At 38.7% G+C, this 15,007-nt stretch overlaps 1 protein-coding gene across 1 annotated transcript in view; it reads right to left on the bottom strand.

Annotated features, from left to right (window-relative positions):
- LOC141760374 (uncharacterized) overlaps positions 1-15,007 on the bottom strand; it is a 115,235-nt gene that overhangs the window by 88,981 nt on the left and 11,247 nt on the right. The window contains exon 8 of the mRNA XM_074623098.1: positions 242-499. Coding sequence (XP_074479199.1) covers positions 242-499 — 258 coding nt within the window. The remainder of the gene's footprint in view (positions 1-241; positions 500-15,007) is intronic.

Genomic DNA, 15,007 nt, shown 5'->3' with positions numbered 1-15,007 from the left:
AGCTACATAATTGTTGATGAAAGAAGTGTTTTCTGTTGCCTTATTTGGATAATATTTTCTTGATGGATTAAATATGGTCTAACTAATGCGAGACACTCAACTCAAGTGTTTTTATTTCATCACAGACTAAATACTTATACTCACATTCTGAACAATAACAAAGTCATTATAAACAGAGCATGTGAGTGACACATTCTTTGTTCAATAATACAGTAGTGTTACGTATGAATAAAAGACTTACCTGATACTGTCAATGTCTTGGCATCACTCCACTGTGTAAAGGTATAGCCCCTTCTACCCATGCAACGGTATTCTCCACTGTGGGACTCACTAATAATGTATTCCTCGTGTGTTGTAAGAGTGTTTGTTCTGGGTGTTCTCCATTCATACGTCCAGCCAGTGTTTCCACCTCCCTCAATATCACATCGGAGAGTGATCTTCTCACTGCTGTATATCTGAGGCCAGTTGGGGTGAAGGGTCACAGTGGCCGTGTTTGGAACTGTTCACATCAAAAATACCCAGTTAGGATAAAAACAGGATTCAAAATTAAACAGTGTTCTACAATCCTTGTTTATTTCTGCTGTAAATGATGTGAATGCATGCTGTTCTATTCTGCAGCAAAATAAACTCATCAGCTATAACACAACAATTATAATGATGCAGATTGTGTAAAAGAAACTGCTCAAAGGTCAGTTAAGTACCAAGCAGTTTAATAACAGTACTAGCAGCTGCTCAAGGATAAAAGAGTTTACAGAGGCTCACAACAGTCCAAAAATACTAGAAGCCTTCCACAGGATGCATTTAGTACAGAGACTAGACAGTTTGATCCCAACAATATGGAAGAACTCTAAGTAAAGCCCTGTTCAGACCTGGTATTAACATGCGTCCTCAGTGATCGGATCACAAGTGAACAGCTCTAAGTACAGGTGTGAACGCACTCAAGACGCATTGAGGACGCATTGAGATCCGATCGTTTGTGCAACTTAAAATCTTGATAAAATAAAAAACATGTTGTGATTTGACATTAAAGCAAGTATGACTTTTTGTCATATTTGCTGCCACTATATCCTGTACATGAGACAGATAACCTGAAAAAAAATCAGGTTCCCTTTTAGGACTCCTTATGGCATTTCACTGCGCCTTAAGGCAAAACAACCAATCAGAGCCAAGGATTTGTCTCACACAGCTGTCAATCACTGCTCGCAAAGTCAAATCATCATCAAACGGTCAAACTAGGCAGCACTGATCAAATATGATTCAATATTCTGTTACTATAATGTCTATTTCTCCCCTCAAATGTTTTCAGAAACATATTTTAGAGTACTGTTTAGCTGTAAAATGAGAAAGTTTGTGACCCGGCCACCATGTTTAAAACAGTCAAGCTAAAATCAAGCACCGCCCACCGGTCGGAGCAAACTTTCTTATATTACAGCCACACAGTACACTAAAATATGTTTCTGAAAATATTTGAGGCAAGAAATAGGCATTACAGTAACAGAATCTTAATTCTTATTTGATCAACGCTGCCTAATTTCACAGTTTGGTCGCAGTTTGTGAGCTGCATTAGACGAATCCTCGGCTCCGATTGGTTGTTTTCACTCAGGCGCAGTGGGATCTTGGAAATGCCATAATGAGCACTAAAAGGAGGCAAAGGAAGCTGATTTGTTCACAGATTAACTGTGTCATGGATGTGCTACTGTCAAATATGACAAAAATATATTTTTAGCAGGGATATGTTGATTTGACATTATAGACTCGAACTTCACTCAACTTCAAATATATTTAAACAATCCAAAATAGGAACCACCCAACCTATTTCAAATCTAGAATAAAACAAGACAAAACCATTTCAACTACTGTAACAAAAATCAGCAGAATGGTGTTTAATGTCAAGTGATGTCTTAACGGATTCCAGATATTTAGAAATAAAACTGAACAGACTTAAGGAAGCCCCCAATTCCTCTATTGTGTCTATACAAATTGAAGAAGTCCAAATAGATGGCCCATTCTTGCCATGATGAAGGAACTTTTCTCAGTTAACATAATTTATTCATTCTTCTTTTTCTTCTAAACAACAATTCTTCCACGCCTCAAGAATTGTTTAAGAACATTAAAATTGTCGGTTGTTTTATTCAGCAGGAAATTAATAAACTCACCAATTTCCTGAATGGTGACTGCATCACTTTCTGGTGTGAAGACATCTGGTTTCAATCTCCATCCTCTGCAGGTGTAATTGCCTCCCGCTGAGATGGTTCTGTCTGGTTCATTAACATTTTCAGTCTGAAGAGAAAGTTTGTCAGAAGAGTCTGAAGTACGTCTGAACCATTCATAATTTAAGTCAGTAGGGTCCTCCAAAGAGCAGGTCAGTTTCACATCGCCTCCCTCTGGTATGATTGTCTTGTCTGCTGTCAGTGTGACCTGACGTCTACGTTCTGTTTAGTTTAGAAAAACAGTAAAACAAGGAAATTACTGTAATGGACATAGCATCAAAAATGTATTTACATGTTTACATAACACAAAGGAAACACTTTTGTTTCACATTATTATTATTATTGTTTAAATGAACCGATTTGTTTGCACTTGTATGTACATAATAGATCTCCAGACACTAGGGAATTCTACATGTACATGTCTGGAGCCCCTTGATTGGTGGCAGAGAAAGTTCGACAAACTGCAGCTTAAGAAAAAAACACAGACAGAACAAAAGCAAGTTAAGAGACATAGTTTGACAACACGTACACGGCTGCAAATACAGAAAACACAAGAAAATAGAGAAGAGTAGTACACAGCAACATAAGTTTAAATACAAAAGAAATTTCTAGGGGAGACACAAGTAGTCAATAAACGTCTGATGCTAGGTGTATCCAATATATCCAATAATGAAATCATGCAATCAGAATGTGAAATCTAGAATTAGCTTGCTTTCCAAAATTGTTGACAAATGGTTAAGGTATTCATTAGTCGTATGATTTCCCTGGAAACTTCCACTGTGTTGTGTACAATACAATACAATACAATACTTTATGTATTTGCAGCATTTTCTTAAGTGTCAGTGCATTGAGCTCTCTGGGCCCCTTGTGACAGAATCTGTTGAACTTGAAGACTTCTGTCTGTTTAGTGATTGGTTGGGTGAATGCAGAAAAAATATTCACTTGTTCAGAACTTGCTTACTTTATGTAGCATTTATTGTAAGATTAAACATTTTTTTTGCTAAATATAGACAGTGAACTACAACTTAAAGCTCAGGAAATACATCAAGTGGATGCTTTAGACGTCTTAGATTATTTTGTAACCTATTTTTGGGATTGTTGGTGTAACACTATAAATATTAATGTTTTTTATCACAATTTGACAGCTACTTACCTTTCACTTTCAGTTGTCTTGATTCGGATTCTGCCCCCTCATCAAACTTACACTTGTACCAGCCCTTATGTGACACGGATACTGGATTAATAGCCATTTCTGCTGGCTGATGGTTTGGGTCCTTTTGAAGGGTTGATCTGCCTTTGAAAAATGTAGCTTTCGCCTCATTTCTTGTAGTAGCATGCTTACAGCGCAGAATCACCGAGTCTCCTTCAAACAAAGTGAATGCAGGACTTTCCAGGATTGCCTTAGCACCTATGTAACAGAGGTAGAGCATCAGTTTATTGATAAACTCAATCAAATGAACATACACTTCATCTGACATGTAAGTGATTTAGCAGTGTGATATGATATCATTGATGAATATAATATCTGTAAACTGTCATGAACATTCAAACACAAAACATTAAGTTGGATTTAGAAGAAGCTGTAGAAGTCACACTTAATATGTTTACTAAATAAGCACATGTACCCATGTCTTACAGCTCCATAGTCCCCCTCCCTGTTTGCTACATTACTGTAATAATTATAAGAAGAATATTGTTTTTGCAGGACACAGAGGATGGGTTTAATTTTTAGTCCTGTATTCAACTTTCACAAAGAAACATTTATCAGATGGTTTGTTGTGAAAGCAAACCTATAATTTATATGAACCTCTTTATGTGAACAGCTCAACTCTGCCCTTCTTTTTAGGGGCCGGGCAGCTACAGTATGCAATTTCCACCAAAATGTATACAGGCCCAAGAGTGCAGAAATGTTTATATGCTTCAAACTAGCAAGAATTATGAAGTCCATCACTTTGTTTTTCTCAAAAACTGTAAAACTTATTAACCCTATCCCACATTTTTTGCTCAATTGATACCAAATTTGCTACACTGCATCTTCAGTCAGTCCTCCATAAACGATCCAGCCAGATTTTTACATTATCAAAAACTGAGCCCACACTGCATCAACACATTTTGGTGTAAACAGTATTGTACACAGCTACTGCAAATTCTCACTAAATAAAACTCCCAATGTTCATGAAAATAAATGACAACATTTTGAGGTCATGGTAGATGTACTGTGGTAAATTTCAGAATTTCATCTCAAAAACTATTTTTGACAGTATTTTGAATTCTATCCTCGTGAACCACTGCAGTCAATGAAAATCAAGCATTTTTAAACATCAGTTTGTCACTTATGGAGCAATTCATCTTTATGTCTTTGTTTCAAAAACTGAATTTTTGACTCTAGTTTTAAATCTGCCTTTACATGCAACCCTGGCAATTGCCTAAGTCACAGTGTGAAGTCATAGGTTCAATCAATGCAATGGAGCATTGAAACTGTTCTGGAGGATTTTTGTATCCCAACAATCTCGCTGTCGATACAGAACCCCACTGAGGCAGCCAGCGCACCGTGTCACTATTCAAATTGAGTGAGATCATTTGAACAGCATGCCGACACTCAACTGCCCTCAGTGTAATTATTGATTACATAACTCATTTTTATTGAAATCTTTGTGCAGACTGTTGTAACTGATTGTACGACCTGTTGGTCTCGTCTCCTCACCAGAGTCCTTAGCACCCTCCTCTTGCTCATCATTCTGATCTGTTAAGATGATCAAATGAATGCGTGAAAAACAGGTAACAGACTCTACAGACAGTTTGATATCAAGGTCAGCACAGCATCAGATCTCCCTACATAAATAAACTGCACAATTTCAAAAAGAGTAATTACTGGAAAAAATGTGTGAGGAAAATACAAGTTCTTTCACACTCTTGGGCACTAATCTAGACATTTAATAATTAGTATTGATACATACAGTAAAATGACACATGCGTGGCAAAACACAAAAGGAAGTTGTGACAAAGAGTGATACAGCATGTGATAAATAGGAGATATATATTGAGTGAGTAAATATTAAACAAAAAAAAATATATATATATATCCTATAATACCTATATAAAATTTATATTTAATAAATTGTCACCTTCATTTTGTCCGTAGAGGGGTGTATTCAGCACTAAAATAAAGATTAAAACTTCATTAGACAAAAAAAAAGGCATTTAAAATCCAGCTGGAGTAGTACCAGTGGCAATTATAATCAGTAATTATTATTATTAATATTAAAAGGACTATTTGTAACTTTCAGAAATGCTTCTTAACAGCAACACCTGTGGCCGTTAAGTCAATGAAAGTCAGCGTCGGGCTCACGCTTGCTCGCTCTAAATAGACATGAACTAGCATCGCTCAAAAGAGTGAGGCGACACACGTCAGCTAAAACCACAATATCACCCGTCACTTCACAAGACACGGGAAACCTCTGTTGGTCTGGAGGAGCTGCAGCATTTATTTCTGCACAAAAGTCCACTGTACATTCACTAGATATTGTCAGAGCTAAACTAACTCTTCTGCAGTGTGTAGTGTGCGCGTGTTCACGTCTAGAGGTGGAGCGAGTACGAGCGAACGCGAACTGTGTGAGTGAAGGCAAGCAGACAGAGGAGGAGGGGCTCCGGCCACACGCGAGCACGCATGTGTCCCGAACAGGTACATTTATACGCTTAAAAAGTTACAAACAGTCCCTTTAACTGTTGCTTATCAATCATCAGTATCATGCATTTCTGTGATTATATTCTGTAAGTTGTCACAAATAAAAAAAATAACTCTTTAAAATGAAATACATAAAATACAATAAATAGCAATAAATTAGATTCAAAAGCTATATACATAACAATACCTTGGACCATATGCTATACATGCATTGTGAAAATTACTAGTCCAGTGGTGTACTTAACACGGCCCTCCAGTCTGAACCAAGCCATATCCGCAACTAAGATAATCGCTACAAAACTACCATGTTGATAAAAAAAACACGATTCTGCCTTTGAAAATCAAACAATTGTAAAGTTAGTGATGTACTCACAGAGTAGGCCCAGCACACAGAGCAAAGTGTGCCCCATCCTCACATCCAGCACCGACACTCTCTGCTCTGCTGAGAAATTCTTCTACTTTGCATTAATAGTAATGCAACAAAAAGAGAGAAGTTAAATTTCATATATAGAATAGAACATGAGAGCAAAGGTTTTGTCCAACTTCCCTTTTGCCGAAGCTGAGAAACTCCTAGTGGCTTTAACCGCAGCATAGTTTGGCAGTTTACACTTCCTGCCCACTGCAAAGATATATTAGCCTGCCTTTTGTGCAAAGGTTTGTGCCTGGTACCTAAAACACGTTTAAAACATTGGCATTAACAAGTACTTATTGCACATCCATGAAACATTTAATTTAATCATATCACATCATATACATACCTAACATTTTGTGTGTTATTTAGTGCATGTTGTGGGCATATACTGCCTATATTGTGATGAGGTTTGGAGTTGACTCTTGTTGTGAGTTGTTTGGTGGATTGGATGATTGAACTCTCTATCAGTAACAAGGAACAAACAAGATATATTGGCTATTTTACACTTTATTCATTTAATACACCGTCAGGAGCCTCAGTAGCGGTGGAAGATCCATACGCAGCCACAACCGCCTGGCACCTCCTCCTCATGCTGGTCACCAACCTGGTCACACGTTGCTGTGGGATGGCGTTCCATTCCTCAACCAGGATTCATTGCAGGTCAGCCAGCGTGGTTGTGTTGGTCACTCTAACACGTACAGCACGCCCAAGCTGATCCCACAAGGGTTGAATTGGGTTGAGGTCTGGACTCTTGGCAGGCCGTTCCATTCTCTCTACTCCCACATTGTGGAGGTAGTGTGTGATAACCCTGGCTCTGTGGGGGCGAGCGTTGTCATCTTGGAGGATGAAGTTAGGTCCCAGATTGTGGAGATATGGGATCGCCACTGGCTGCAGAATCTCCAACAGATATCTCACTGCATTGAGATGGCCTTCAATGATGACAAGCCTTGTTTTGCCAGTGAGGGAGATGCCGCCCCACACCATGACACAGCCCCCACCAAAAGCTGTTACTCCATCGGTGCAACAATCAGCATAGCGTTCTCTGCGTCGTCTCCATACTTTGACCTGCCATCCAACTTTCGCAGACAGAACCTGGACTCATCACTGAACATGACATTCCCCCACATGTTCAGGTTCCATTGTCTGTGTTGTTGACACCAGCGCAAACGGGCCTGACGGTGAGGGGCAGTCATTGCAGACTTCCTGGTAGCCTTATGAGCTCTGAGATTGGCTGTGTGCAGTCTGTTCCTGATTGCTGATCAGAGATCTGTATGCCATAACGTCCTGCAAACCTTGCCTGCAAATCTCTAGAAGACAGCCTACGGTTCCTCAGTGCTGTTAAGGGTGATGAACCGGTCTTCCTCGGGTGTTGTCTTCCTGGGACGCCCACTTCGCGGTCTGTCTTTTACATCACCGGTTTCACGGATCTTGGCCTTCACTTTGGAGATGGTACCAGGGCTGACTCCAAATAATGCTGCAACTTGGTTTTGCGGAACACCAGCTTCAACTTGCCCTATCGCACGGGCCTTATCCAGATTAGATAAACGTGGCATGCCGATGCTTGGAGCAGACACAAAATTATCCCTTTAGTAGGGCACAGCACCCAGCATGCCCAACGCAAACAGGTGCTCAAAACAAGAGTTAATACCAACAGGAGAATACACTGTTTACCATTTGCAGAGCATTTCGGCAAATTTTTCTTGGGCGCTACCCACAGAATCAGCTGTGCTGCTCATCCCACAAATGCATGATCCTTACAAGTTGGACATCATTGTGAAGGTCAATAAACAGGCTTTCCTTATCACTTAAAAGAGCAGTAACAATTGTGGTGATAATATAATAGCTTAGAACACAAAAGTGCACTTGTGGAAATTAAAAAGTATATATATATATATATAGTAGATACAGAGTAATAATGAGTGTTTTTGACTCACCAAACTTTAATACCAACTTTTCATTTTGAAGACTTTGTGGGATGCTACATTGTAAGATGGAGTAAGCATATCTGTAATATGAGATGCCTTTGTTTTTACCTCATGTTGCTACAATAACTTCAGATATAAACAGAAATAAAGGAAATCAAATGAACAAACACTAAATTAACCGTTGCATGTGTTTTGTTCCATTGTGCTATACAGATTACTTTATACTGTAGCAACTGGAGCCTGAGAAGAAACAAGCCAAGCCAATGCTTCTCAGCATGAGTGTGACTTTCTAGTTCCTCTTCACACATAGAAGATGTGTTGCTACGATAACAAGAAATGCACAGGTTTCATCACATTCACACCAGAGCTTGTGGTTTCTTTACACAGAAAAGAGGAGGGGTCCTATGCTGTACAGGATGTAGAATGAGGTTGTTTTAAGTGGTAGAAATTTAGTCAAGTGCAATGCATCAGTAATAGATAATATAGCAATTAAAGCACACATTTTATAACAATGTTTTGAATACAACGGTGTCTGAAGTGAGTGGTCAATATTTCTCAATATGTAACATAAGAAGACAAAAGGCAAAACCAGAAGGTTGAGTTTGTGAAAATCTGACATAAAGGTTCCCACTGCTTTTCCTCATTATTTGTACTGCAGGTCCAAGTAAATTCATTGATTTTGTATTAATGTCATGTTTCTAATTAAAGACGTTGTCAAGATCAGTCGGTCGGTCTGTCAGATGGATCAACCAGTTCCATGCATTAGTGCAGTGCTACCAGGAATTTGACCCCAGGAACTGAGCAAAGCAGGATAATATTTTTAGCTGTCAAATAAGTCAAAGGAAATGACGAGTTTAAATTGAAAGAGTTCAAAAAGTTAAGTTATGGAGTACTACAGCATTTGGAGAATGTGGCTCATTATGAGTCACCTTGACATGGCATCCTGGGACATAAGCAGTCCTAGTCCCAGGCTTAAAAAGGAGTACTTGCTTCCTGTAGGTATCAGTAAGGGTAGTTTGACACCCCCCTGTGGTCCTTTATGGACATTTCTTTTTTAACTGCACAGTGACTGGGGTCTAACAAGTCAAACAATAAAACATACTCAATAAAAACATCCTCACCTACAAATTAGACAAACTTAGGTTTGCTGTAGTGAGTGCAATGTAGTGCCTCCTCTTCCAGCTCTATACATACAGTATATTGGAATCCTGTACTGTATATTCAACTTTTAAAATTACATAAGATGCTAAAATGTAAGTCCTTTAGTGATTAGTGTAATAGGCTTATTTGAATCAGCAAGGATGCATCTCTCTCGCTAGTCTGTACACTAGCAGAACCAACCTAAAACAAGTCCAAATAAGGTTTTATGGAAAGAGTGACCAATTTTAAATTTGAATGCCTCTGTTAAGCTCTGTTTGAAATACATTTTCTGCTTTCCTAACCAGACTTTAATTCTTGGTTTACATTGCAAGCAGCTATCCATCCATCCATCTTCAACCGCTTATCCGGGATCGGGTCGCGGGGGCAACAGCTCCAGCAGGGGACCCCAAACTTCCCTTTCCCGGGCCACATTAACCAGCTCTGACTGGGGGATCCCGAGGCGTTCCCAGGCCAGAGTAGAGATATAATCTCTCCACCTAGTCCTGGGTCTTCCCCGTGGTCTCCTCCCAGCTGGTCGTGCCTGGAACACCTCCCAAGGGAGGCGCCCAGGAGGCATCCGTGCTAGATGCCCGAACCACCTCAACTGGAAGCAGCTAGTAAAGGTAAATTTGGTTAATCTGCTTGCAATGAACACAGCACATAAATGCATATCATAAAAGAAAATTAAATTTTTATATTTTATGAAGAATATATATATTTGAGCCCCATATTTCTTCTAAAAGAAATAAAATACAAAATAATAATGTACAAAATGACTGCGTAATCCAATAAGATGTGTCCTCCAGTTTCAAGTAAATACTGCATGAATGTCATCATTCTGGCTTTCACAGTCTTTGGCTTCTGAAAATCTTCTTGTTGACCTATTGGTGGTGCTGTGACTTCAGATTTTACACTTGTCTACTTATCTCTACTTTCTTATATTAAATGAAAGATTAAGCAGTAAAACAGTGGCTTACAAGACTTGTTAAATAAATCACCGCGGGCTCTGCGTGGGAACAAATGTCGTGTGTGCGTAATGTGTCACTAAAAGTCAGTCCAATGAGGGGTGACGCAGCACCCAGTACAGAACATCCTCCATGTCATGCAGCCTGTGCAGCAGTCTGTTGCCCATACGGCGATGAGCGGACTGCAGCAACACTGTTTACCATTGGAAGAGCATTTTGGCAAATTTTACTTGCCCGCTACCCACATAATCAGCTGTGCTGCTCATCCCACAAATGCATTATCCTTACAAGTTGGACATCATTGTGAAGGTTAATAAACAGGCTTTCCAATGATGTAAAATAAAATGCCAATTAGCATTGTAACAGAGAAATAATCCACCAAACACAAGTTTCTGAACTTTTTTTCCCCAGTTTTATATATTTATTATTGAAAATCAATTAACAATACAAAACAATGACAAATATTGTCCAGAAACCCTCACAGGTACTGCATTTAGCATAAAAACAATGCTCAAATCATAACATGGCAAACTCAAGCCCAACAGGCAACAACAGCTGTCAGTGTGTCAGTGTGCTGACTTGACTCTGACTTGCTCAAAACTGCATGTGATTATCATAACGTGGGCATGTCTGTAAAGGGGAGACTCGTGGGTACCCATAGAACCCGTTTTCATTCACATTTCTTGAGGTCAGAGGTCAAAGGACCCCTTTGAAAAATGACAGTTTTTCCTCGCTAAAATATAGCACAAGTTTGGAGCGTTATTTTAGCCTCCTTCTCAATAACACCATATGTGTGATTCATGACGCAATTCAAACTGGATCAAAAAAATATTTGTCTCTCAACGTTGACTACTGTACATATTGTTTCTGAAATAAGGTCCCATTGGGTCCACCCGAAGGGGAGGCACTCTGCCTCTTTGTGCCTCTGCCTCAGCATCACATGTAAAAGTTTTCATGATGAGATACCGCTAGGTTTGTATGCATTTGGCTCTGAGATTTCTGCCTTCACCCCAATACGATAGAAGTTCATTTGAATTTTAGTTAAAGGAATCCAATAGCATGTCCAGAGCAAATGTCTCCAGTGAACAGTTCTGATTGGATCTTGTTTTAACCAAAGAAATAGTCCCTGAATGTCAATACCAGGTCCACCTCAAGGCTTTTGCCAAGTTTTATAGTGTCAAAAGGATTCTTTGGAATGTGCTTATCCAGTTAGGCTGTCCAGTCAAATAAACAATTAAAAACACAACTGACATCTTACTGCTGAAAAAAAAGTTTATTGATGCATAAAATGCTCAAAAAGATTTACACAAAACACAAAAAATATACAATCTGTTCAGATAAAAATAAAATACATATAGTATATCAATACATTTTCAAAAAGATAGAAGAAAACATTTACAAGTAATATCTGTTGTTTGATAGCAGATTATTACATATATTAAAGTAAACACTGATGTTCTGGATCTTTCTCATCCAACACAGAAAACGATGCCGACTTTAAAGCTGCACAGCTGGTTACTAAAGCTCAAATTCCTACAACAACTTAAAAAGAAATAACAAAATGATGCATATCATTATTAATAATACTGCAGAGCATAAATACTAACTGAGAATATGCCTCAATCCACATGATGTGATTATTTGATATAATTTACTAACACATTTAACTGTACAACATACTGAGCATGACTAATATTTGGATAGCTGGGGTGCACACAAGACTTTCATGAAATGCTCTCTACCATTTGTCGATACGGCTCTCAACAAAGACATGTTGTTATTCATGATGCAACGATGCTTTCTGACATGTAATTCTGACTCAGACCCATTTAATGATCTGGAGAATAAATCATTAAAGTGTGAACATCATATGGCAGCATTATTACCAAGAGCTGTTCCTGGTTTAATTTCAGAATAAAGCGTTTCATCAGTTGCTTTAGGAGTTGATTTTCCTAAGAATAGAGAGATGTTCAGTTTAATTAATAAAACAGTATACACATAATATGTAATAATTATTGATGATAATGTTTTACAGAATTTACTAATGCATGTAAACTGTTCCTAAGCCGTGCATACATACACAATATTAAATAAATATGCATTGCTAACAAGAAGCTGAATAAGAATTATGAATAAAAAAAACAATTATAAACATCTATGATTGAAAAAAGTATTGAACACATTACATACTGTAAATTTTCCAAGGCCAACCTGTTGGGCAATAACAAATGCAGGTGAACACAGACTTTACTTACTTTTGTTTTTCTTGGCTTTCCCTTTACTGTGGCAGTTGACTTGGGCATACATCAGATTGTCTGAAACAAAAGACAGATCTCAGGATTTGTTTGCTCAGCCGACGTATTCTGTGCTATACAGCTGGATGGAAATTTAGGATGCCTGTGTGTTTTTCACGACTGTACAGCGGCGTCAGACATATTTTGTGCAATATTATTGTGCAATACAAACAAACAAAACTTATTGTGCAACTATAAAGAAGGCACAATTTGGTGGCAAACAATGCACAACACATATCAAAAGAGATGTGGCTATATTAGAATCAAATGACACACAAACACTCACATACTGTATGTGAAAAACACAAACTCAGAAATACACACAAGAGCAAAAGGCCCTAGATACTGTATGTGTAAGATCTGACAGTTTAAAACTCTGGTGACGCCTAGTGGTTGTACGCAGTAGCCACCCGAGGTGACTGATGTACCTGCAGTTCCTGTCCTCACATCAGCGTAAACAACGCTCTCCTCTGGTTCATGCTGCTTCCCTGTTAAATGATCAGATGAATTAATAAAATTAAAAAAAATTCACTTCAGGCCAAAACATCTCTATTCTCTATTTATTGCATGTATTGGGAGTACTCACGCTTCTTTCCAATCTTTTTAAGTTCAATAAAAGAATAGGTGACATCCTGGGGATCAGCTGCATCTGAAATAGGCATGTTATTTAGTTACAGGATTTTATATAAATCACTCGTTATCGATCCCATCAAATCGAGCAGTTGTTGCATTTCTAACTGCCGCTGCAAAAACGATTTCTAGGTCAGTGAGCTACAGCTACAGACAGACAGACAGATAGACAGACGTGTTCATTGCTTATATGGATTAGGGAATAAAAGACTTCTTATATATGTTCCGGCCAGACCTTGGGACCCTAAATCGATGGCCAGACGGAAGCACCTGGAACTCTGAGTGTAATGGTTGTGAGGAATTTGCAGCTATAAGTTCAGCCTTCCTGTGTACACCACTGTCAAATACAGTATATTGCAATGTTGTTTCTGTGACTTGCTAATCACCCTCCCTGAAATATTAACAATCTTGGAGAGCTTGTTTATATTTTGATTTAAGTTTCTAGTATGACTTGATTTGAGAATGGATTGGATTACATGGTACTGACTATACAAGGCTGTTTGATATTAATTCAAGTAAATGTCCTTTGCCTTGTCTTAATTATCATATTTGTTACGTTTTCTTATCTAAAAACAAGAATAGCACAAATCTCAATTTAAGTAATTTGATCTTGTTTTGAGACTTCTGGTACTTATTTTAAAATCGTGAATCTTATATATACTGTATATATATACAGTATATGCAGTGGTTAGCACTGTTGCCTCACAGCAAGAGGGTCGCAGGGTCAAACCCGGGTTGGGGCCCTTCTGGGTGGAGTTTGCATGTTCTCCCCGTGTTAGCGTGGGTTTTCTCCGGGTGCTCCGGTTTCCCCCCACAGTCCAAAGACATGCAGGTTATTTGTTGACTCTAAATTGCCCGTAGGTGTGAATATGTGCATGAAAGGTTATCTGTCTCTATGTGTCAGCCCTGTGATAGTCTGGTGACCTGTCCAGGGTGTACCCCGCCTTCACCCAATGTCAGCTGGGATCGGCTCCAGCCCCCCCATCCCCCCGCCCCCCGCGACCCTGAATAGCAAAGCGGTTACAGTTAATGGCTGGATGGTTATATATATAAATCAAGCTTGTGCTTACCATCGAGAGGAGAAGAATGTTCATTGGGTTGAGCCTCATTCTGGTTGACCACGTGACTTGTGGCGGAGCCCCGATCGGTGCTCTCAGACCGGATCGCCCTACAAAGTGTAGCAAATACATTCAAAAAAGGAACATGGAATGTTTTTGCTCTTATGTTCAAAAGGAGACGAGCGTTGTACCAACCTGATAAAGCATGAATCTGTGAAAAAAGATATTTGTTGTTACATGGTTTTGAATTGTAAGTTGTTATACTGCCATTCCATTTCATGAGATCAGAATACATCTGTGTATTTGAGAAATGAATGCACAAAACATCTAATAATAGAATAAATAGGTCTCACCTTTGGACGGTCTGTAGCGATACAAAAGGAGCAGAAGAAGAAGAAGAAGTATGATTCCACAAACCAGCCCAATAATCAACGCGACAGGAGATGACGAGCCTTCAAGCCTGGACCTGGACCCTGCTATAATAAATGATAACTGTTAATAAACTTATAAAGCACTTTTCTTTGACTGAATTTACAGAGTGATTTAATAAAGATAATAAATATTACAGTAAAGACAAAGATCCATAAATATAAAAAAAAATCTACAACACATACACATAAATACAAAAGCATACATTTACAGGTCCAGAGGTATAAACAGCACACATGCATGTACATGCACAACAAAA

Source organism: Sebastes fasciatus, chromosome 22 (assembly GCF_043250625.1).
Source record: "Sebastes fasciatus isolate fSebFas1 chromosome 22, fSebFas1.pri, whole genome shotgun sequence".
NCBI classification, from domain to species: domain Eukaryota; kingdom Metazoa; phylum Chordata; class Actinopteri; order Perciformes; family Sebastidae; genus Sebastes; species Sebastes fasciatus.
The sequence above is the reverse complement of the archived record's forward strand: the minus strand, read 5'-3'. Positions and strand labels throughout refer to the sequence as shown.